This window comes from Coturnix japonica, chromosome 3 (genome assembly GCF_001577835.2).
Source record: "Coturnix japonica isolate 7356 chromosome 3, Coturnix japonica 2.1, whole genome shotgun sequence".
In the NCBI taxonomy this organism is placed as follows: domain Eukaryota; kingdom Metazoa; phylum Chordata; class Aves; order Galliformes; family Phasianidae; genus Coturnix; species Coturnix japonica.
In genome coordinates this window covers 9,353,061-9,378,666 of record NC_029518.1, presented here as the reverse complement: position 1 = coordinate 9,378,666, position 25,606 = coordinate 9,353,061, and the positions used below count along the sequence as shown (strand labels likewise).

Sequence of the window (25,606 nt, the reverse complement as noted above, 5' to 3'; positions counted from 1 at the left end):
GATGAGAAGTTCGAAAAGCACAGCCATGTTCCAGTCATTAAGAAGCCAAAGTGACGCTCAATCTGCCCTAAGAAATAATGCTCCGGTGAAGTATTAAATGAGCCAGAAGTATCATTCACGCTAAGAAGGATACATCCAGGAGTGCCAGGATACTCTGGCAGGCATCCAGACTGAAACTCAAGCGAAAACTCCGAAAATCTGGAGAGGATTAAAAAAAAAACAGATTGTTTTGAGAGCACATTGAATATCACTAAGAAAAATGGACTCCGACAAAATTTGTTCTCATTTGAGAGGGCTCGGGCCCCAAAGCCCTCGTGTAACTTTTCAGCCACTTGAGAAGACACATCATTTATGATGATTAAAATATGATGCAACAGGATGGATTCTACTAGTCTCACAAAACCCAACGTGAGCTCCCTGCAGGCATGTAATACAGAGTAAAACATTAGCGCACTGTCTCCAGCTATTAAAGAAAATGGAAGGAAAGGACATCCAAACCTGTAATGCCAAATTGCAGGATCGCTAGCAAAGTCACTTGACCTGAAGAGCTCTGGGGAGTTGTACTGCACATTAATTGAAGCCCTTGCACAACGCATCTCTCTCTTGGCTCTCCCTGCCTTGTGTTAAGCATCTTCCCTTCCCTTTCTCACAGATGCACCCTCAGCTCTGTTAATATGATTAAAGTATAGTTATCACCAAAAAACATGATGCTGCACCCAAGCTTAGCATTCCTGGTTTGTACATAAATTAAATGAAAAGCAGCAGAGACTCTAATCTCACTCCAAACCGTGAGTTTAGATCATACGCAGACTTCCACAGAGCAAGAGACAGAACCATAACTCACCAGTGCCTTCTCAGCAGAAAGCGAAGATGTTTCAATCTTGTTAATAGCCCTGTTTATTAAATATGAATTAAGTACCGTAACATTTTTCATGTCTTAACCTTGATCACTCACAAAAAATACTGTTCAACACAGTCTCCTCACAGATAAGACAGGGCCTGATTGGTCACTTTGCCGAGACAGATGAGCTGCCTTTGTACACCTCTGCAGTAAGGTGGGCAATGTCAGATCTAAGTGAAATTGGCACCAACCATCGGTCTCTTATTCACCTTGTTGCCTATAATGGCTGAATGGTGTATTTTTGTGTTGTGTACAGGCTGATACCACTGAAGAAACTGGGAAAAGTAACTGGATCCATCACTCTATCTCAAACACCATTACTGTTGCTCAAGGGAAGCAGCCACTGCTGAACTGCTACTGGCATAGACCATGTGTCACAGACCTCAGGACAAAGACAGCCCCAAACACAAGTAAGACAGGCTACCTGCACCTCCACCCTGTCTCCCAAGCACAAAGACACAGCAAGGAACTGTCCTGTGCACACATAGAAGGTAAGCAAGCATAGGAATAGCAGATATGAACCATGTCCATCAAGATAAAGATAAATTCCCTTGCACTGCATGGCTGCCTACAGACCAGGCTCACTTTCTAGCAGCGGCATTGCCAATGCTGCGGCAGCAGCACAGGATGAAGTGTGTGACCATTTCAGAATCAGTGCTGAGGTCATGTTGGGTTTGGAGATCAGAGTTTGAGTCCACCCACAGTATCTTCATTTTCAGATACCAGAGCTGAAGATTTTTTTCTATAGAGGTTTGTTCCACAGAAACATTATTTCTCAGCACTTACGTCTCCAAGATACATTATTCAGGATCCTCTGGAGCTGAACAGCATTTATTTCAGGATTCTGTGATACAAAAGAGAATTACTTTAATCATTAAATCTCTTTTCTCCCTCTTTTGTCTTCCCAGCATGTCTCATCTTAATTCCCAATTTTCTGGCCCCGCTCCCGTCACTGTGAAAATCAATAGGAAAGGCTTCCTTTGAATACGACAAGATTCTCAGCCTGCAGGAGCCGCAGTCTGCTCCTGGCTAAGTTCTCAGGGCACATCTGAAAGCCACACCACTCTCAGAATCAAAATTCTACATGTTCAAGAAGTAAAAGCATTTGCTTCTTGCTAGGAAAAGCTTCTGTCAAAATATTGCTAACAGAAATGTTAATATGCTTTGGAGAAAATGTGCTTGCTAAATGCAGGGTATGATATCAAATAAATGCAGCCACTCTATCTGAGAGGAGATCTGTATTTCAGCTCTAATAGCAAGGTAGCTGCCATCAATGCGGGATGAAAGAGCAGGAGACAAGTCTGTTTTTCAGGGCATGTTGTCTTCTAACAGGTGACTTGCCCCGGTGAGTGCAGAAATCCCCAATAGAGTAGGATTGGTTAAAACATCCCACTGCTCTGTCCCTGACACTGGGGACAGGAGTTTATGCTTAAGGAGAGTATGTGAGCCTCATCAGCAACCACGGTCTATTCTTGTCTCCCTGGCACCCATGGCTGTTGAAATAAGGATGTTAGAGGGTACATACACGTTTGCTAACACTCTTTGAGCATGTTGATACTGTCGAATTCACAATGTCCCATAGCAGCAAGTTCCAGGAGTTTGCCTGTCTCAGTGTTAACATATTCCTAAAGCACTGTGATCAAAACTGCTGCATGACATCAGCACTGTATGCAAAGCCTAGCCTCTCATAGCCCCTCTCTGTCTCCCATGCTTCTATATCCAAACACCCCTTGTATAGTTAGATGCTTTTACTATCACAGAACTACATAATAACTCTGCTTCCCCTGGTGACGCATGCACACACTTACCTGTTCAAAATGCTTTGTGAAGAAATCCTCCCAGATCTTGCCTTCATATCTGTCAACAATTTCCTTCAGGATATTAAATAAAAGAAATAAATTGAATAAAAACACTCAAGGAAGAAAATCGTGGCCATTCAAGATACAGTTACTTGAAAATGCTTTTCTTCCAGAACTCTGCTCTCCTCCCATATTCTCCCATCTTCTCCTCACTGCTGCAATCAGTGTCACATCACTAATGCAACTCAGTGCTTAGATAGCTCCCCACCCCACAGAAATACTGATTCTTGGAAATAAAATCTCAAGTAGCACTAAGTCTAGAAAGACATTTCCACCCCAAGCTATGAAAGAAAAAGGGTAGGGTTCAATCCACACCAAAGTGAGAACATATACACACAGGAGAATGGAAGGAACAAAAGAAGGAATGGCCCTGCTTATGCCAAGGAAATGGACTACGCTATAAACATTCCCTGCACAAGATACAGTCACACATATATGGCCACCACTCATCTTAAAACAACCTATGGAACATTCTGTTGTGATTAGGGGGATCACATTCTGATCCTACAATGTTTTCAAGCCTGTCAAGGCATGGAAGAAGTTGGGATGAATACAAGAAGCTTTCTAAAAGCTGTGAACGGGAAAGACTACAGAGTAAGATCGTATCAATGAAAGAGAAAAAGAACAGCTGCAAAACAGCAACAAAATGGTGTCTAAAAATCTGCCTTGATTGTTCACAAGGTCAAAGAATCTGCCTGTAAAACCAAGCTACAGTCTGTAAAGTGCTGCAACACGAACACTCGCATTCTCACTCGCCCTTTCAGGGCAACAGAAAAAAACAAACATCCAAGAGCAGGAAACAGAAACACAGGCCTTCTACTCCCCCTATACCCACTCACCTTGGAGAGGATGAAACTGGTGTTCCCACCCATTTCCCTGGGGATGTGAAAGAAAAGACATTAGGGAGATATTGTGGAGTTGTTTGTCTCAATCACAAGTGGCATTCCTCACGCCCAGATAAAGACCCCATGCCACTGTGCTGTGCTATATGTTTTTTCCCCAACGTTATGGCTGCGCTAGGGTAAGCCCACATTTCTATCCCCAGGGGTTGCTGGCATTTAAAGTCTCCAAAGCATGATTTCTACATAAGCAACACCTTCAACACTGTAAGCAGAGACCCCTGGCAAATCTACGGTGCATTAAAAAGTGTTGTGCTTCTCCAGTCTTAAACATGAGCGTGTTTTAAGAATCATTTGTGTGTGCCTAGCTCAATATTTCTCAAAGGGGCGAGATGAGAAAGAAATACTTCAGGCACTGAGCATCCTGAGCTGGGAGAGAATCAAGCTCTCCAAGAGCCAGTGTGCTGCATGCTTCAGTCCTTATGATACCCTACTAGACTAGAAATTCCAGATTGTCCCACCATGCAAGAACTGAGTGCTGACAGAGGGGCAGCAGTGTCTCACCGAAGGACATGCTTCCTGGAAAAGACACGTAGAATGAATTCAGACTCCTGCTGAGGTTCCAGAGTGGATGGCACGATCACATAGACACCAGGCTCCAGGTGGAAGTCACAAGTCACTTCCCGTTCATCAAGGAAGACCTGGCGCTTGTTCACAGGCTGGTGCTGGGTGAAGAATGCTGGAGGCAGCTTTCGATTGATTTCTTCTTGCTAGGGAAGAAATACAGAAGAAATGTGCTCTGTACCAGCTGAACAATGGAACAAATGGCACACAGGGAATTCAAAGGCATAGCACAGATGCTGCTTGCATTCAGATCTCTGGTATCTCTACAGCAAAAGCATCTCAGAGGGTCCATACGACTATCTCCATCCAGCCTGTCCAATATTAAAATGACAAAGAATGGAGCTTCCTACAACCTTATCAACATTATAATACTGCTTGCAAGGAACAGCAACAAGGACTGTGAAAAGATGTGGCTTCTGCCACTTTAAGTTACTGTTGAAGTAATTTGCATACTGGCAGAAAAGACTGCAGGCAGAAAATGCCCTAGAGACTGCTCCTCTCAACCCAGAGTGCTCGCCTTATCTCAGAAGTACCATGCACTCTGTCCTCAGTTTCTTCTTTGCACTAGGTATCTAGTAGCAGAGCACCTGGGATCTGAATGTAGTGCAAGAGCAACCTAATCCCCAGCCTGTGTCAATGGACTACTTGTCATTCTTGGCTCTTGCAAACGTTTCACTCCACAGGCACCTCTCTACAAAAGAAGGACAAATAAAGTGTTTATCTAGGCAATGTTATAAATGAGATTATATTTCACTGGGGGCCTAGTGGAATGCCAAATAAATATTCCTGCCAGCAAAGACCACCATCACCTTCCAGTCTTGGCTGTTTTTTACATTTAGCCATTTTACAATAGTGGACATTCACAATGATAGCAGCTTTGCCATCCATCCCCTTCATCCTCACCCAGAGACTCTCTACCACTTTATCTCTAAAGACATGGGCAGTATGCTTAATCTCTCCCTTATATACAGAGCAACATCTCCACCTTGCCTGCCCTGCCTACCCTACTGAAGAGCTGGTAGACCTCCTTCCCATCACTAGAGACATGGGACTTGGCCCACCAATTCTCACTAATGCCAACTATATCAAAGCCCTGGGAAAAGACTGAAGCCTCCACTTCCTTCTGCATGCACTGGTATTTAAGCATTTCAGATGTGCTCCAGAATTCACAATGCTCCTTGGAGCGTCCTTAGATGCTCTCAGTTTGCAGTCTCTCTATATTGATCTTGGCAACCACTACAAATTTGAAATTAAACACCTGGCTGCCACCAGCTTCCCCCAGGTACATCACAGCAGTATGCTAGGGTTATGCTCAGGCTCCCTCTGCTAGGAAATTTAATTTACTTGTAACCCTGAGAGTGCCCAAAACATTTAAGTCAGAAAGGAGTGGTTTCTTACCTCATGATTACCACGCTGGAAATAGACTAACTCAGAATACAATTGCACTGCTCTGATCATAGCCCAGCTAGTCCTTTGCCAGCTCAGATTCAAAGGAATTATAACTTAAGTGGTGTTTTGAGTAGTAATTTAGGGGAATGTGCCCTTTCAAGATAAAAGACACTAAGCCTTTCCCTGTTTTGAATAATCCTCTGAGATTTGGGTAAGAACAAGGACATACAACAGGGTTTACCTTCCAGAACTTTTTCTTAGATTAAAAAAAAACAAACTCCTTTTAAAAGCAAATACTGGAAATACGTCTGGTGTGACAAAGCAGCAAACACATGCAGTGTCAGCTCCAGAGCATCCTCAGCCAAGAAGGAAGCCGAGCTACCCACAAGATCCCTGGCCTACATGGGACACAGGCTCACTTACCTTCTCAAGACTAGGAGGCAGCAAAAAGGTGATACTGGATTCTGTGAGAGTTGCAGCAAGCCCAGCTCAAACACAGCCAAGGACTGGAATAACAACCCATAGTGGCGGGAAGGATACTGCTGATCCAATAAACAATGATGCCACTTTCAGCACCTTCAAAGATCTAGTGCAGATGCTAAGCAATTAATGACCCTTTTCAAGACCACTGAGACCTCCTGACACGGCTAGTCTTCAGAAGAGTCTGTTGATAGTTCTGCATTAACAGTGACTTGCTGTAACGCCCCAGTGAGCTTGAATATACTGCCACTAGCTGTTGGCCAAAAAACAAAGGCAAACACACCACCTTCAGTGCTGTCAGAACAGCAGCCCAGATCTCTCAGCAAACAGCCAGTTGCGGTGATAAAACACTCACCTGTAGGGCCACCTGCAGGGAGAAAAGAAACAGAGCACGTGTCAGATAGGGACATTTTAGTCACACACACGGCAAGGCTGTATCTGTAGTGGGGAGCAGCTATGCAGGTGCAGCTGGGGCCTTTGCCATTAGAAACCTCAGTCTTTCCCCATCGTCATCTCTCAGTAATGGCAGCCTCATAGCAGCAACAAAAGCTGCAGCTCCATTCAGGGTAAGAAGTGGGTTCTGCAAGACCCTCAGATAAGCAAAGAATTGTGTGGGGAATCTCTCGCTCCTCCTAGTGACAGCCACTTATTCCTGGATATATAGGGAACCTGCTATATTTCACACCTTGTAGAGTGAAAAGCCAATGAAGAGGTGAGGAGCTCTGTTTCGGTGTTTGCTGCTGTGCTTCTGCATCAGAGATATAACCACATTGCAGGAACCCAGGTTTCTCTTACTGTCTTCACTTGCTAAAATGTTCAACCAGTACTGTGGGTTCATCCAAAACATGCCTAAAAAGTAAAACAAGAAAAACACTTAGACACTATTTTCCATCTCAAGATTGGTTGCTAACTTCCCATTTGATGTTTGGGCTCAGACTGAATGGATCCCAGACCTCCTGGGCTTCCAGAATTCACTGAGATTTGATTTTAGGGTGCAGTTTACAAGCATAGTGGTAAAATTCCTATGTAAGACGGAAGGAAAGCTCAGGAACAAGGAGCTTCATTTCTGCCTGACTGCTGTTAAAGTTTATTTTGTTTATAAATGTATGATTATTCCTGTACCACATGCAATGCATGGGATAACTGACTTTGGAACCTACCTAACCAGCTTCCAGAAGGTTTCTGTGCCTCTGTGACTCCCAATCACTTTACTTAAAACAATGCATCCTCATGCTCTCCAAAGAGTAAATTTTAACAGACAAGTCTAACACTCCAAAGAAGCTGGCTGGCAACTGATCCTAAGACTTCTTCAGCTTATTTCATAACATAACCAGCTGACTGCCCTATGTTTGCGAGTAATGCAGCTTCTGTGATGGCAGAAGCTAGGCAGTGTTCTTTAGCTGTTTATTTTTGATGCTTGTGTGGTGAGTTAAGAAAGAACATTCTGTTGTCAAATTTGTGTTAAGGAGTATAATGGTGCTAATAGTTGAGGTAACAGAGAAAAGTCACACCACAGAGCACCCAAAAGAGTGCTAAGCACCCCTCACCCTTGGAGAATCCCAGACTTCCTCCTGCTGTGCTTCCTTTAACCCATCTCCCATTCTTCAGAGAGTACATCCACTTTTTCCCATCTTCCTGGCTCACCAGGTCTGGAGTTAATTTACAGATCACAAAGTCTACAAAATGAATCTTAAAATCTTGCAGAGACATCCTGGGAAAAAGAGTGCCAAAAGACATCTTGTCAGCAGTTTAGTTTAGTCCATATGGCTCACTAAAAGAAAAGGAAAGCGAGAAGGGAACTTCAAAGCCACGCCATTCTGTGTTACATATGGTAATGCTCAAATTTTATTATGTAGTAAAGAAGCAAGCATCTGCTCCAACAGCAGTATCTATCAGTTGCAAAAGCACGACACAAGTTTCTCTAAAGGACAGCGGCAGAGATTGAAGCAATATTGCCACCAAAGGGACCGCAGTGAAATTACACAGGTGCCAACATTGCCACCTCGTGGCACAAGCTGTAGAGAAATGACAAGCCAAACAAGCATGAGCTCCCTAAAGTTATGTTCAAAATAAGAAGTAAGACAACAGCTATTGAAAGTTTCCGTGTCACCCAGCAGCCCTAGGAGATCTGGCACTGCCCCACTTCTCCCTCACTCCTGCCCTTTTTAAGAACAGCACTGCCTCTCACATAATCAAGCAGAGATGGAGAGCAAGCAAGCAAGGTCTGTTAGAAAACAGGTCACATACATCTCAAATTAAATGGCATAAGAAGAAAACAAAGTCCTGTTTAGTCTGCAGACACAGCCCCAGAGCTACCATCAGAGAGAGGAAAGGCAAGACACTGATGTTACCAGAACTCTCCATCTTCCTTCTTTTTCCTCAGCAAAATTTTCTCCTTAGGGCTCAGCAACTCCCACTTGTAAGAGCTGAGGGCAAAAAGTATGGAGCGACTAAGCAAATGCAGCCTGAAATTCAGTATAGAAAACATAGGTCTACTCTATAAAAGGATGCCCAAACCCTTGTCCCCACAGATCTCCACGTTTAACCCTTGCTGAACACAGGCCCCCTATGCCTTCAGCCATTTCAGAGTCTCCACAAGTATTCTGGGTATATGAGATAGCTAAACAACTCTAGTTCTCTCCATTAGAGAGGCTTCACTTCCATCAGCCAGTCCATTCACTTACACACAGATTCCTAGTAGTTAAAATACAAATACCTAGACCTGTTCTGCTGGTTAATTTTCTGTCAAAAGAGACCTAGTAGGAAGAGTGCTTGGCATACTAAATGAATGAATAGGCCAACAAAAAAGACATCTGGGAGTCATTTAAAAGTCAAGCCTATGGTATGCTGTTCATTATGCTCCTCAACAGCAGCAGCTGGTACGTTGTCATTATGTGGTAAATGCACAGAGAAAGTATTGCTCTGCAGACAAGGTGAAAGTCACTCATGTTCCCAGCACCTCTCTGTGCTCATCTCCCCCTTCCCCATCCCCAGGCCTCAGCAAACGGAGCCTGTGCAGCAAATGACACAAAAAAGTTGGGACAGAAGGAACATACTATCATTCATAGAGAACAGGGCTACAAGTTTACAGTTGCTCATGGTCTGGAATATAACCATTGTTCTTCACATCAAAAAAAAAATCAAGTCAGATTAAATATATGGCTCACTTCCCTCACTAATTACATGCTTCCCCAAGCACCCAACTCCAACACTTTACAGCACACGGAGGTCTTGGCCTGGTCCCACTTGTGATAAAGGGCTGAGAGCCCTTAGATATCCTATTTAAAGCCTCCTTAATTGTTAAGCTATAACCTGTCACTTTCTATGCCATCTAGATCACAGCAACACAAGCAGCATCTGGTGTTCCAAGTATGTTTTCTCTGGCACTTCAAAGAACTGAAAAAGCAGAATCGAGTCTTACTGAAGCTGTATGTGTGAAGTGAGGCCATCTACACAAGCACTGACTGCTGGAGAAACATAAATCTCTTAGATCGTTGTTTTGAAACCAGAGGGCCTGGGCAAGCAACAGCTACATATCTTAAAGCTCCTAATTTGAGACTGAAGATGGCAGCACCCTTCCTCTAAGAAACTTTCCCTCACACTGAGAATCAAACCTTCCATTTTTCAAACCCACCTGTCACTCCAGTCTCCGTTCCATTCAATTTTCCCCCATGGATTTCTCAGTCTCACTAGGTTTTCTGGTCCATATTGGCAGGTCACCTGCAGAACATACAGTAGCACTACGTTTGCCAACATCTCAGCAGTTGTCATCTTTTTAATATCCCAGATGCTAACAAGCATGATAATAAAAACCACAAACATACAACTCTGAGCGTAAATGTGAAGAAATTAAGATGCTTTATCTTACCCTTGCTAAGTGAAACCAGAGACCTCACAGATTCCTAATTTGGAGGCTCAATCCTCCTTTTCAACACCTGTTTATTTTGTGGTTCCATGGAAATAGAACTGAACTACTGTGAAGCTAAATCCTACCACAGTGCAATGGGAGACTATGCCTATGGGGCGGCCATATGAACCAGTGCCTCTTGAATTTAGATCTGTGGTGGGAGCCAGGTTAACTAGGAGTTACACTGGCAGCATACAGTACAATGGCTGACTTCAGATCAGACCAACAAGCTCAGCTGGTCTCTAATTCCTGCCTGACCCTTAATCCCATGAGAACAGCTAGCCAAATTGACAGACACATCAACAATGAAGCCTTGTAATTAAAACTTTCCTGCTCTATCTGGGAGACACAGGCATGTAGCATCCAGCTCATAACATTTCTTCCAGCTTTCCAAGCGCCTACTGAAGAAATGCTAAACACTGCCTTCCCCCACATCCATACCACTGTCTGAAGTCTCAGAAAATCCTTGCCAATCTGTTTTTGAAACTGGATAAGAGGAGTCTGCCATGAATCCAGCAGGAGAAAGCTTGAGCTGGGCTCCTTAGGAACTATTAATTTACTGACCCATTCTGTTAGGCAGACATCTTAAAGGCATTCCCCATGACACTTAAACAAATCAGAGGGGTCTATCTGCTACTCTGTACAGAAGCCCTACTCGGTTCCCTTCCCCTCAGGCACATCTCATCCTTCAGTTTTTCACATTCTGGCCCTTGTATTCAATTACCTTTTCTTCTCTGTGGGCCCTCTTCTGACTGCAGAGGAAGGCTTTTTACTCTGAGCAGGTTTCAGTTCATCCTCCCAGCATACATAAATGCCATTTGTAAGAGATGCGCTCAGTGAGGCCCTGTGACTCATTCCCATTCTTAGAGATATGCTGATCTATAACCACTGAGAAGGTCGCATGCTAATCCAGACGCACTTGAAAGCGAATTTTTACCAAGCCCCGTCTCTTTTAACCTTAGACTAAGAGAAAAATACTAAGATACCACAGCTGCCATGAGTGAGGGCTTAACCTAAGTTTGCAAAAAAAATTCTGAACTCCAAACCAGTCTTGACCCAGGATATTAGGGCTATTCTTACCTTTCTAATACCAGTTACTGTGTAAGCATGGCCAGCAACAAGTCCATTCTTCAACACCTTTGTTGTCTGTATACAGGGAAGAGAAATGGAAGAAAAATAAGCCTTTTATTTCAAACCTATCTACACAGCAGGCTTATACCGACATCAGACACATACACCTGTGTAAGCAGTGACTCTCAAAAGCAAATTGAGAGGGTGGTAGTTCAGAACATGAGTTCAAATTGTGGCTCCCAAACCTCATGCTAATACTTCAGCTGTTGGGAAACCCTTAGTGTTCTGCAAATTAAAACCTAACTTGGACTTTTTAGAAGTGAGAATGTGAATGGTGGATCTGGCCAATGATCCACAATTCGTGAGGGAACTTGGGTGATCATGCATCAAACATACAGCAAAGTATAGCTGTTAGCAAAAATGTGGCTATTACGATCTCAGATTTATTTTTTCCCCTCTCAAACCATTCTTCATTTGCTTTTGAGAGTCACCAGCTATAAAAATGGAATAACTGTTTAATAAAAAATTGAAAAATGAGAGGTTCTTATTCAACAGACTTTTTGATAAAGCACAATAGGGAGGATCCTAAACACAATAGGGAGCTGAAGAACAGCAGGGGGGGAAGAAACCCATGTGCAATCTTTAAGCTTAAGAATATGATTTCTACAGCAAGTCATATGTTAGCTTTCTTCCTAGGAATCACAATGTCTATCTGAGCAGAGGAAAACTTGACTGGAAAAACTTGTAGCTGTGAAACCATTATTCTCACCCCTAACTGTGTCTGACAGCACATGAGAGATCTGCTGTAGGTCGCTCTTGTCAGGATATCCCACAGATCAGGAGGAGCTGCTGGAAGCTTGATCTTTATATTAACACCACCTGTGAAATCCACCAAGGCTTCTGAAACTTGTCCGATCTGCAGATCTTCATAGGAGCCGTAGAGTCTAGCAAAAAAAGACATCAGAATACTCTTGGATTTATAGCCACAGACAATAGGTTGAGAGGTATGTGCCAATGAAAGCATATAAGAAGGTGTATAAAGGCTTGGGGTTTTTTGTTTGGTTGTTGTTTTTAACACAAAATACGCTGTAATTCATGTTTAATGTTAGGGGAATATTTGGCATGTAGAAAGAAGAGTTATCTAGCAAATTGGGTCCTAGACTGGCCATAGGCTGAAAAGAACTGCTTCACTCATTATTGATCTCCTCACTAAGCAGTAGCAAGAACATGCCCATCACTGCTTTTTAGATCACTCTGCCTTAGCAAATTTTGCCTGAATACCTCACCACACACTGTACCACATCTGATACTCCTTAGTTCAGCCTCCAATCTGATTTTCTTCACTACTGAAGAGCAACTTTCTCTCTTTGTTCTAGTGTGACCACCAGATGAATATAGTTGAGTTTTCTCTCCTTCTGGATGACCTTTGTCTCAGTACTAGCTAGATTTTTTTCCTGCTCTGCTTATTTTTCCCATCTCAGATTATTTCAACCCAAGAATAATAAACTCCAACAGTTATGACTTGTTGCCGCCTTCTTAGTCCCACTAAACCACCCTAGACAAAACAACCCAAGGAGAGAAGCCAGTATTTTCAGTATGCCATGTGACTTGTTGAATGCTTTAACAAGTTGAAAGGCTTTGTAAGATCTCAGAGCAGGAACCTTTATCAATCAAGACCAAAGCAGAACTCAGCAAAAGACTCCCAGAATGAAACACCCTGATGTTTCTCAAACTGGTATTAGATCACGAGGGGCATCAGCAATCATTCACCTTTGAAAATACCTGTCCTTGGACTTCCATTCCTCTGCAGTTTGCAAAGAAGCCATCATCCTGGCCAATTCACTACAAAAGGAACCACCTAGGGAATAATCCCCCAGAATACATCTGTTTTCATTTCACATCCTAAACTTTTGGATTTAAACTCAAGGGCCTGAATTGGCAAGAGTTTCTGCAGTGGGAGATTTTACTCTTTAAAAATAGAAAGATGAGAACCATTTACAACACTCCAAATGTGGCAAGGCCTAGGAGATGCATTTATAAACAAGTACAAACTGCACAGGCACAAGCCAACATGTTTCAGAGAGACTATTTTAATAGCTTAGAGTGAGTCACTTACTTAGCATATGCCTTTTCCAAAAGGGCTCCCCAGAACACATTCTTATAGACTGAAGAAACAAAAACCAGCTCTCCCGCCTCGTTCACCGGCAGGCGATCATCAACCACCACGTCGACCCATTCACCGAAGTGCCAGAACTGTCAGGAGAAAGGAATGAACTGATATTTTCCTCAGAAGGAACCTCCCTTTGAGGCAAGTGCAAAGGCAGGATTGCTTAGCTGCGGGCTCAGTATGAGCTGCTTTGGATTATGGGCTGTACTAGATCAGTGGGAGGTGCTGTCTCACCCAAAGATTCAACTCATCAGCCTTACCCAGACAAAGGAGAAAACACAATGTGTCAGGTGTAAAAGGGGGATTAAATAGGTAAATGAGGAACAGTTGAGCTTTCAGGGAAGGCGTTCCCAATTACAGCGTGGCAGAGCTGCAGTAAAAGCAGAGTAAAAACTCAGGGACTATATGACTGCTGCTGCTATGTTAAGACATTTGTCTTGATTAAAATACTGGATAGGGCCCAGCTGGGGAGAAGGGACAAACTGAGGCAGATCCTCAGACCAGTTAACCCCCTTCCTGCATTGCTTTATGGAAGTAGTGATGGGCTGCCCTCCAGGCCAGGATAACTCCCTGGCCACTTGCCCTTGGCCAAGGCAAACCTTACAGAAATTACCCAAGGGTTTGACATACACCATGACAGGGGATTTCTGAAGACCTCCCTCGCTCCCATAGAGCAAACATACCCGGAAGTGGAAAATGCCAGCATATTTCCTCTCAAAGCTCTGGTTTTGTGGCACGACTGCAGCTAAGATGTCCTGGTGGAATGTCAGGGCTTGCAGAGCTGCCAGGAACCAGCAGTTCCCTGCGCCAAGACAAACGGACACATGCGGTTGGCTGAAAAGTGAGACCTGTTAGCCAAGTTCAGGGGCTCCATGAAGATCCTAGAAGAGCTGTTGTGCTTATGTCTTTTAAATTATAATGAACAATACACAGAAAACTAGACCACATGTGTGCTTTATTTAACTAAACCATGATGGTTTTGTAACTGCTCTCTTGTTATCTTTTCCTTTAGATATTGTTTGGTTGAATGATAAGTTTAACACGGAATAGCTGTCAGTGTAAACATTCTGTTTTTTACTGGCATTACACATTTTTGTACAAACATGCTGTTACAAAACCTTTCCCTTTTTCTTTGAAAATACCAACTTTTTCAGAAGAGGAAAATCACTTCCAGTGGATCTCCCAGGCGAAGCTGTACCTTGTGTTAAAGGGCTTATAGCACCTAATAAAAATCAATTCAGTCCTGCCCTGTTTTGCAGATGCTAATATATCTCTCTACCTCCAGTAATGTGGTACAAAAGTGATTTTTTTCAACTTCAAAGCTGAGAAGAGAATGCATTCTCTCCATCTCTTAGGTTTGAAGATAGCAGAAGTCTCAGATTTTCCTGCTTCTATGGTCTCTGCTCAGTTGTCAAGCAGCATCACTAAAAACCACTAAGTGCACACGGTGACTTCCCATTGCAGCAACAGGAGGCACAAAAGCAACACAAAGAGCAGCAATTTCAGCTTGTGGAGACAACTGTCACGCTTTAAATTCCACCCTGACACTTGCCAGGTTTTTACTGAGCCTGTCCCACCTTAATGATTGTGTTATCCACACCATGCTAAGTGAAGCAACACAGGTGTGTTACACCTATCCCAGTTTGATTTAGTCAAAATCCCATTTGAAATGTTATTTTGTATAAAACCACTTATATATTTATACAAAGGAATTTTTTCCTTACCCACTAATCCTTGGCAGAGGTCAAGTTGTTTTCTGTTTGCAGCATAAAATACTGGAGATCTGTGCAAAGCCTGGGAAGCACATGGTCAAAGAGAAGAGGAGGTTAGCCAAGTTACTAACATGAGCTATTTTAGCTTGAAGTCAAGAACTTTGTCTGCAAAGCTGCAGTCTCATGAGATGAGAGATGCAGTGAGTTTATCATTTGGAATGTAAAAAACTAATGGATATATGACAAAAACACTTCTGCCTGATTTCAGAATAATTAAGGTAGCTTTCTCCCAGAAGACACTATTGTAGTTCAGATGTAACACCAGTGTTGGCAGGTACCCAGGCTACTCTGGCACAAGCCAAGGCACATCAAATTTTGCCTACACAAAATACAGTCCCAGAGATAAACTAGCAGTGCTCAGATTCATCAGTATAGTTATTCACAAACATCTCTGTAAGGAGACAACCCTTCAGACCTGCCTCTGCTGTAATTGCTGACAACTTTCAGCAAAAGAGGCTACAATGGCAGAGCAGAACTGTTCAACTTTCAGCTAACAACATGGCTGATATCACCACCATTTAACTGACAGTCAAGCTACAAACTAACTGATACCTGCTACAGAAGTTTCTGGTGATGTGACAAGAGCATGACTCCTGACTAACCATCCAGAAAGAAATTATGCCCTAAGTCTTTTCTTCTCACATGCCCCTGGAGTCAAATTAATAACCCAAGTGCCAAACTTTTGTTTCACTCTTATTACCCACAAATTGCTCAAGTTTATTTTCACACTGCTGGCTATCCCTTCAGGCAGTAGCAGAGATGGCAAATCCTCAAAAGGCTGTTACGGTAATTAGACACCAGCTCCTATCCTTGGTGAATTTGGATGTTCATTTTGCAGGCCATCAGACATAGATACAGCACACAGCAAGGCTGAAGGCCAAATAGCACAATCTCAGTGTTTCTTCTGCAGCCAAGGGACTGAAGGATACACAGCATCCTTCCTTGGAGAGTCTTTGCTGAGCTAAGTTTGGCAACAGAGCAAATGGCAACCTTCTTCTTCAGGAAGCTTTACAGCAACAGACCAGGGACTGAGAGAAAGATGAAGTTTCAGTGCCATTCCTCTGGAGTGGAGAGAAAAAATTACAGACCCGAAGGGCTTTGTAGAGGCCAAGACTTGTATCACCTTCCCTTTCAAATACATCCATGTTGATAGAGCTGTCTCACCCTCAGAGTCCAGCTCAGGCCCCTGCGCATGGCATTTGTGCTCTGCCAGAGCCTGACAATACAAATAATCTGTGTGATGGAATTACATAGGAAACCCTGAGTATCAGGGTGGCTATTTCTAAGGCCTCATTCTTATTTGTGAAAAGAAACTTTCACAAACAAAAGCTTTCCTGCTGATTTTCTTGAGTTTTGCAGAAATGTGGCTCTTCGAAGGAACTGGTTAAATCTAACAAAATCTGATGGCTAGAAAATGACTTCACTAGGAGATGCTATGTGCTATTACCTGCAGACCTCCAAGGAGTCTGTGGGACTGAATCTCTCAGATGTCTGCTTTTAGGAAGATCAGAGTATCAATGTGCTCCTTGATGGCTCAGTAAGAACAGAACTGCCACTGCTAGTAAAAGGCTAGAGCTAATAGGCCTTCTCTAACTGTGCCAGAACCCCATCTTGGCCAGAAGGACTTGTTATCAGTTTGTTATGGGAACTTGCTCTGGGAACACAGCTTGGTCCCAGGAGTCTCATTCATTCCGTTTAAGTGTGGGGTAGCAAGCTGCAAGGGCCTTGGAAATATGAGCACAAGTAAAATGCGGAGGCTTCAGAACTGAAAACAACCCAATGATAATCAGTTACTGGTCATGGCAGAAGTTCAGCCTTGAAAGCTGGGAAACACTGCACAAATACAGCAGAGAATAGACTAAACGGTTAAGAAAGGGAAAAACAACAACAACAAAGAACAGACTAGCAAGAAGATAAGACACCTGCCACTGCCTAGGAAAATAACAGCCTTCAGCATCACAACAGTATGTGGTCCATGGGATGGGGGCCAAAGGCTAAGAATAGTCTGAAAACTCAGAAATCTTCTAAAACTTTAAGATTCTCAGTTTTGGGGAGAGAGACTATCACCACGAGAAGTGACATCACAGAATCCCCCCAGAATCATCACATCTGCCTGCATGCTACCTGTTCCAAGGGCACCAGCTCCTACTCACCCCCTTCACTTGCTTTCCCTGCCCGCTCTAAGCATTATTGGATATAAACTGAATAAAGTTAGTTATGATTTTTGGCAATAAATGCCTTAAAGGCAATTATGAAACTATATGTACACAACCTTCTGAAATGACAGCTGCTACGATAAGTATCACTTCTGAAGGCATTAAGGCACACTTAAAGTCTAGGAGTAAGTGCACTTGATGTTATCATTATTTGCTGCCTATCGACTCTAATCATTCTTTTACATGAAAATATTCACTGAATATCACTTACATATGGCCTCTTCCACTGTACATTTCGGGGGAGTTTCTTCAGTATTGTTCCCGTTCCAATAGAGCTGATGTCAGCGGGAAAACTCTCATCAGTGAACAGTTGTTTATTCTTCAAGCACATCTCCAGCAAGGCCTGGTAGTTCTGCTGGACAGGCGGGTTGTGCTTTTGAAAGATATTCTTTCCCAAAGACCCAGGGAACTTCTTTTTTTTCAGGCATGGCAACAAAGGCATGGTGATATTCTTCCCCTGAGGAGTTTATTGGGATGAGGTATGTCTTCTCCAGAAGAGTTCTTGATCATTAAAATAAACATAAAAGTAAACTGAATCTCAGCTTTTAATATCTTTTCTTTAACCAATAGAGGGGGTCGGCACTCACAGGAAGAGCGGGCCCACCTCTGATTCTAATCTGTTATCTGTCACTGTGTTTTAAAGGCTTTACATTCTGCAGCTCTGAGTCAAAATGAGTTACCAATTGACTTTTACCTGGGTTTCAAAGCCATATACATAGCTATTCGTAGTCTCTCTATGGACTATTCTAGGCTTTCTGGGGTATTTTCATAACATGCTGGAACACGAACAACAGTCTTTTCATAACATGCTACAACATAAATGACATTCTGGCATGTAGACATTTCCCCTCCCTAAACAGGAAAAACATCAAGACAAACCATAAGCTAACAAAACACAGAATGCGGTAAGCATTACAAAGCCATTACTCAAAACCCTCCAATGGACGTTGCCTTCTTTGCCTCACTCTGAAAAATGATACAGTCATCCCCAAGAGATCACATTCCATCTTGCTGATGACCACAGATTCACACATGAAATTGCAGACTGAGATATTTCTTTTTTTTCTTGCAATATCCAAGACAGATGTTTCTCAACCTCCCACGGAAAACAGCAAAAAGTGATCTAACAACCCATTTTTCATGCCTCGTACATGTATGTCAGTAGTTATACAAAATATTAGCAGCCACCACCTTTTGCGACAAGTTGTGAGCCTCTTTTGCATGAAGAAAGAGCAAATAATTAAGAAACTCAGAAGACATATCACACCCATCAACACTAACAAGGTTGACTGAAAACATTAATCATGCTACTAAGTTCAATAAATGGTTCCCATGCTGAAATGACAGTATTTGGAAGCCTTCCCTGCTGAGGAGGCTCTCTGAGACTGCAAGTCAGTGCCTCAGGCATGCTAAGAAACTGATCTCAATTAGGAACCAGTTGATTGTTACTCCTATTAAAGTTGTAGGTCAGCAGCATTCGCTGTGAGAAACCAAACGCACACAGATTACACTGTCCTCCTGCACAGAGCCCTCCTCAGTTGTTTTAAAACTGCTCTCTACAATTGATCTACAAGGCTTGCTTCTCAAGGGCAAACAAAAGAAGAATCTTCAAACCATAGCCTTGGAAACAAAAAGTCAATTTCCCACTGGACATTATTATGGTACACTTCAAACCTAGGATTTAAGCGCCTAACAACTAATCCTACTTTTTCTTCCAAATAAGAAAACATCATCTCTACCTCCAAACCTTGTCTCTTTTGCAGTCACTGACCTTCACAGCTACAAGAATATGAACAACAGACAGAGACACAGTTTTAATGCAAAAAATGGTTTGGAGACCTGACTGTGCTCAGTCCTCATGTATGAAGCAGAAATTCTCATTTTGCTGCTCCACGGGAGAAGAACTGGTGAGCAATGGAAATAGCAGAGCTATGGTGAGAAGCAAATATCTGAGAACTGCTTATTGTGTGTGCTGAACTTCCTTAATACTTGATCAAATCATTTTAACCTTTTCAATAGTTCACACCTGTCTGATTTTTAGTTGAAAAACTAAACCTTTTAAATAGCCAAATAACAGTATGGAAAAGAAAATGCTTTCAAAATTGGAGGTTTAAATCACTTCAGATACATACAGCCTGATTCCTGGGAAGCTGAGCAGGCAACCATAACTGTAACACTGTGTTGAGAGTTGGTGGAGCAGTTTGAAAACCTCCCACCTGACCCTACCTGTAGCTGTATTGTTTTAAACTCTTTCCCAAATTACCTGGATCTTGTTCCACCTTCTGCCTGCTGTTTGGCCTCAGTCCTGTGTATGAGCAGGAGCCAGACACAGCTGTAGATGACAATACATCACCTGTACTCCGCTCAGCAATGTTAACAAACTACACTGTCAGTGCGTCCCACTGTGTCTTCTGGTGTGGATGGAGAGTAGTCCATGCATGTCTCTTCCAGCCATTATGATTTCTAGTGGAAAGCATAGCAGATAGGTTAAAAGTTGTAGATGGAAGCAGCGAACGTGCAGGCTGGATGGATTCAATCCTCCATTCTTCGTACGTTATCCTTGTTAGCATGCTTGCCATCTGATGCATCTCTTTGCATTCAATTAGCATCCTGTGCTCACCCCTGATCTCACTTATCACATTAGACGCCATGAAGTGGCCTGGTCCCACAATCTTAAAATAAAAACCTGAAGAAGTCGCAGAAAATTCTTCACTTTCAGTAAAAATTACTGCAGCATCGAAAGATTCCCTGAGAGCATCTTTCTCTATGGGAGGATTAATCTTTGGACATTGTCCAGCTCCCCTGATTTCATGAGCTAATCTCTATCTGGAGCAACTCCTATGTGGAAAAAAAACAAATGTTTGCATGCAAAATAGTACCTTTTAGGGTGAGCAGAACAAATGGTGCCAGGCCATCTTTCACAGCCATTCTTGCAATACAACAGAACTTTAACTAGAGAAATAAACAGTCAAAATGAACAAGTGACTGTACAAGGCACTGGAAATCTTTGTTAGTCTCTTAAAATACATTACAAAAACTGCACTTGCAGGTACAACCTCCAAGTCTTTAATTAAACATAGCAGTGTATTTCAGAAATAAAAGCTCAACGCTGACTCCTGTTTTTCTCACGGGTGCTTTAGCAAACAACAATATCCTGAAAAGAAGTACGTACGTGTGTTTTCTCACAAAATAAATGAAAGTACTGCTAGGTGGAGATCCTTGCCCTGAATTTCCAGTGCTTAGATTCTTGGCCCAAAAGGTCATGAACATCTTCCGGCACTGAGATTTTCAAGGCCACGCAAGGAACCTGCCTCAGAGTCTCCCACTGAAGTTAACAATAAGTCTGTAGGGAAAATGCCTGGATGGCTTTCAGAGCTTCAGCCAATACCTCCCTGAGTAAACACTTTTAAAGACTCTGGCTCAGAATTTAAAAGATACATTCTTTACTCTGTAGATTGTCCAAGCTCTGTAAAAATCAGTGGAAACACGAATTTCCCATTTATTTGGGTTCTGTCCTTTAGCACTTAAGGTTATGACATCCACATTCATAATCATCCTAACTATCAGAGATCCTGACTGCCCACAACTTCAGCTGAACCTCAGAAGAAACTTATAACTTCTGTGGCCAAGTACCAGCAAAATCTTCTGTAAACAGCAAAGCTGAGAGCAGAAAGGTGAACAAAATCTCGGTTAGCTGCAACACCAGCCTGTGTTCCCCACCATTTGGCAGGCAGAAGCTTTGGAGCTGTGACACGCAGAGCAGCTGACCCAGCTCATCTAGTTGCTTTATATCGCACCCATTCTTCTCATGTTTGCTGACATGGACTTTCTGCCTTTGCCTCCAATACTTCCATAGAAAAGTACAACAGCAGCTGCTGTTCAGCGTGGCTAGAGATACCATGTAACTGATACACTCTTTGGATCCTACAGGACAGCTTCCTCTCAGCACCATGCCTCTGGCAAGTGACAACAGTTCTACTCCCTTCAACCCTTTGGGACACCCTAACTCTGTACCACCCACATGGATACCAATTAACAAATGCTAGCACAAAAGCTCTATATGTAGCACTTGGCATTTGATGTCCTACCTTCTCCAGGTGTGTCCTCACAGCAAAGGATAACTGCTCCACTGGCAGTGATGAACTCTGCTTATAAATAGCATACATGTTATCCCTGCTTCTGAATTTATTTGTGCATGCATGTGTGCATATATATGCCTTGCCTACGTAACACTGAGAGCTACTACTCACCCAGCAAGCACTGCAGTAGAAGGCGGGGAAGAAAACATATTGAGTAATGCCAGAACATTTCTGAGAATCCCAGTGTAAAATATCTCACATAAGACATACAATAAAAGGTCAGCCCATCTAATGGTTGACTCATCCCTTCAAGCAGAAGGCAGCTTCCTTGTTTAGTACGCTGTTTGATTATTCAGAGCACACAACTCTGCAACACTCCATGCATCACCAGCAAAGCAGAACAGGAGGATGCATTCAACCATGTCTGAATACATTTAAACATAACTTCTGCTCAGGTAGGGAAATGTTCGGAAAGGAAATACCCTCAAAAAAATACATCCTGTCAGAACAGCTGGGGCCACGAGCACCTCTCTACTTAATCCATCCCCAAACCAGAACGATTTATATAAATATACATGTAAGTTCAAATGAAGTGTATGTCCTATGGCAGAGACAGTCAACACCATCAAAGAGTCATATGAGAAATCTCCAAGGTTCTGCACTGTAAGGATGGCTAAGTATGGAGAAGAGCTTAGGATGTTTCATTCTGGCACTGTTATGGGTATCCTATGGATCAGGTCCCTTAGGTAGTCTACAACAAGCTTTCTTTGCTTTACAGATGTAAAGAGTGAACCACTGTGAAGCAAAGATGCTTCCCATTCACATACATTACCCAAGCTCTTATTTCCCATTTCTGGTGGTACTTCTGGATGCCAGCACTTGCTTCCATGCCAAGCAATGAGGGGATAAAAGCTGTCTGCAGAGGGCAGGTCAAAGGACAGCAAAGGTGTACCCACCTGTTCGAGAACAACAGCAGGGAAAACACTGTGACTAGTATTTCAGAAGAATATGGAAGAGTAGTGAGGGTAGGAAAGGAAGGCAGCAGCCTTCTCAGCTGTCAAGACAAAACAATGAGTAGGAAAGGGACAGACAGTGCTGAGGCCACATGACAGCAGAAGGCAGTTGAGAAGTCTGATCACAATGAACCAAAGGAAAGTCTCCTATCCTTACCAAACTGCAGTGGTTTTGGTTTAATTCTGAGCTGCTGCACATCCTTCTCCCCTTGTTCCTTTCACACAAACTCTGCTATATAGTCTTGCACCCCTAATTAACTGAACTTTTGACACTGCTTTTTGGTTTTCAGACTTGGCGAAAAACAAACAGTGACAACAACTGCCCCGGCAGGAAGCAAATTTTACCCAACTACGCTGCTCCCACAGCCTTATTCAAACTGTCAAAGTTTCATAGCACTGACTGAGTCACAACCTCTTTTCAAACATGTAGATTTGCCCGTCTCCCCTTTCTCAGACGATATTCACAGGAAACAAATCTGTCCAGTCTAAGGCAGGGCAATAAGCAAACACACGTCACGATGATGATTTCATGTGTAGCAAGTTTCAGTTACACAGCACCGTATTTAGCCCCCAAACATTAGGTTTTGTTTTGAAGACAAATACGTGACCTGAGTCTAGTCCCATTCACTTCCAGCAGCATCTTCTCTAGCAAAGTCTCTGTTGGTTGAAGAGAACATCCAGTTGTCTACATGTCACCAACAACTGAAACTGAGAACCAACAGAAGTTCAATCTTTCATTGAGAGAGGAAGACAAATTCATTAACAGAGGAGAACAGCAGGCCTGTCCCATCAGTACCAGCACGTCCTGAGTACTGCAGTACAGCAGTTAATGAGCCAGACATTAAAAAGAGTGAGTTCGTGTTTGAACTGCTCAGGAATTTTAAACAAAAAAAACCAGATCTTATTCCAGCAGAGACCTTTCATAGGAAAAAACATGGCTTGGGAAAAAATAAAAACCCTAAAAAACTCATTGCTTTAGTTCTTCTGCTTTCAACATTTTTAAAGTATATATAAATGGAATTAAAAACAACTTTGCATTGCAAGACCAATTTGTCCAACAGAAAACCCTGCATTAAAACAAGTCTGTTTTAGAATTAAAAAGGAATAAGTAAAGAAAAAATGGATCAAAATCTTCAGTTTGAAATCAGGAAGAGAAGAAATAAAACCCAATTCTACTCTAAACTTCCTTTCCTCATTTTACTTTCCGTTGTTTTTGACAAGCTCTACGCATCCAAGGTAAGAAGAGCCCCCTGAGGAAGTCAGCCTCTCTGAGAGAATCAGCAAAGAAAACAGACCAAAAAAGCAAATAAAATTGTGCAACTTGTGTGAGCCACCTAAAGAAAGTCCATAAAAACTGTGAAGTTTTGTTCTGATCTGACACTGTAATAATGAATGCAAATGGAAAAGACTGTCTTTGGAGACTGTGAGGAGACGTTTTGGGGCCTTTCGGCATACATACTTACAATAAACACAGCTTAATCATTAATATTTATCTTGTAGATGTGCAACAACAGTGCTTCTCCTGTACCTGCAGCAACTAGTTCCCAGAAGTTGCACAACACAAGGCTTACTCACATTTTTCTCCCATCCGTGGCATTCAGGAAGGGTATCAAGGTGGTCTGGGGAGATTTGCCATCAAAGACTTCCTGGCCTGACCTTTACTCAGCCCTGAGACTATCAGAAGGAACCACTGAGGAGCAGCAGGCTCCATATATAGCCATAGAAATACCAGAATGGCCTCTGAGGAGTGCAGTCCTTAAATGGAGAGCTATCTAGAAGATGAAAGCGAGTTTTTCCTTACAAAACAAGGAATTCTTGCCAAACTTTGTTGATTTCTACAGGGTCCTTCTTTTTCGGGATTTTTTTACTGGAAATAATTAATTCTTAGAGCCAAAAATCTCAGTCTATTTATAAGAACTAAAGCAACAAGGGAAATGAATCTTAAAGAGGTTTAAAAATATGAATTCAATTCCCATTTCAGACCCGCTTTAGGCATTGGCAGCAAAGTAGGGGAGCCTGACTTTCAGAACATACAGTCAACTTGTTATTTCCTTCCAGAAAAACAAAGCTAGTCCCTGGACTCATTGCTTCCACCTCTTGGTCAGGCTGCATGGAAAAGCTGTCTGTGCAAACAGACATAAATGCAGAATCACAGAATGACCTGGGTTGGAAGGGACCTCAAGGATCACGTAGTTCCAACCCCCCTGCCTGGCAGGGCCACCAAACATACACCTTTACTAGATCAGGTTGCCCAGGGCCCTGTCCAACCTGGTCTTGAACACCTCCAAGGACGGGGCATCCACAACCTCCCTGGGCAGCCTGTTCCAGGGCCTAACCACTCTACCTAGTGAAGAACTATCCCCCTCACATCCAACCCTAAATCTTCCCTCTTTTAACTTAAAACCAATTTCCCGTGTCTGCTATCGTCAGCCCTTTTGAAAGAGTTTACTCCCCTCCTGGGAGTAAGTTCCCTTCAGGTATTGAAAGGCTGCAATGCAGAATGAGGAATATTTACCTACAGTCAAATACATAGAAAATGATCCCCGAATCCTCTGGTGCAACCCCAGGAGAGTCCCTTGGCTGCCAACAAAAGCAAAACACATTCAGTTTGGAAACAACTTTATTATGTTAACTTAGTTCTTGTTTTCATGTAACAGTAAGTTGAAGGCACATGGGACCACATGCACCTTGCTCTTCTGTGAAAATCAACCACTTTTACTGCATATTTGCATCTCCTTCTGCAACAAATCAAACTTCTCCAGACTGAAACAGTGCTGGACACAGACAGCTGGGGAAAGGGCAGGCACCCATAACACTTGCCACATTTCTTAGTGAATAAAGTCAAACAAAACCGCTGTTCAGAGATATTTAACGAAGCAGCACTCCCAGCCTGCAGCACTCGGTTTGAGCCGGCAGGCTGGTATTATTACAGGCGGCTCTGGCCATAGATGGGCACTGCCACCTCCTTGCGTTCGCTTTCCATCCCGAGGGAGCCGCTGTGGTACAGAGCTGCAGGCTGATAGGGCTCACCACTGGCTTTGGGGACGGTAGGAACGCAATGTGGAGCGGTATTCATTTAACAAGGAGCCCGGTTCCCTGCCAAGCTCACACACACAGTTAGTTTCAACACGAGATAAAATGGCGGCAGCGCTGCAGGACCCCGGGCAGCCGCAGCCCCTCTCTATCTCTCTGTCTCTCCACACACCTCCTCAACATGGCGCTGCCATGAGTTCCGACTTCCGTCGCCTGCCCATTTCCTGCAGGGCCAACCCTTTAAACTCCTCCCGCC

General features: G+C 43.0%; 1 protein-coding gene across 4 annotated transcripts in view; it reads right to left on the bottom strand.

Moving 5' to 3' along the window:
- Window positions 1-25,605, bottom strand: part of CAPN14 (calpain 14) — a 30,684-nt gene extending 5,079 nt beyond the window's left edge. The window contains exons 1-18 of one of the 4 annotated variants that reach the window (XM_015856844.2): window positions 25,523-25,605; window positions 19,489-19,688; window positions 17,437-17,726; window positions 14,962-15,031; window positions 13,921-14,039; window positions 13,187-13,323; window positions 11,840-12,014; window positions 11,080-11,145; window positions 9,727-9,812; window positions 8,444-8,518; window positions 7,640-7,803; window positions 6,778-6,941; window positions 6,448-6,459; window positions 4,164-4,369; window positions 3,600-3,636; window positions 2,710-2,772; window positions 1,688-1,745; window positions 134-198 (exon numbers count right to left, since the gene is read on the bottom strand). In XM_015856844.2, the coding sequence (XP_015712330.1) occupies window positions 134-198; window positions 1,688-1,745; window positions 2,710-2,772; window positions 3,600-3,636; window positions 4,164-4,369; window positions 6,448-6,459; window positions 6,778-6,941; window positions 7,640-7,803; window positions 8,444-8,518; window positions 9,727-9,812; window positions 11,080-11,145; window positions 11,840-12,014; window positions 13,187-13,323; window positions 13,921-14,039; window positions 14,962-15,031; window positions 17,437-17,667 (1,728 nt within the window). In that variant the 5' untranslated portion in view covers window positions 17,668-17,726; window positions 19,489-19,688; window positions 25,523-25,605. Of the gene's footprint in view, window positions 1-133; window positions 199-1,687; window positions 1,746-2,709; window positions 2,773-3,599; window positions 3,637-4,163; window positions 4,370-6,447; window positions 6,460-6,777; window positions 6,942-7,639; window positions 7,804-8,443; window positions 8,519-9,726; window positions 9,813-11,079; window positions 11,146-11,839; window positions 12,015-13,186; window positions 13,324-13,920; window positions 14,040-14,961; window positions 15,032-17,436; window positions 17,727-19,488; window positions 19,689-20,104; window positions 24,493-25,522 lie in introns of those variants that run through there. The other 3 variants (XM_015856842.2, XM_015856845.2, XM_015856846.2) reach the window with 3 other exon arrangements.
- Window position 25,606: the final 1 nt, after the last annotated feature.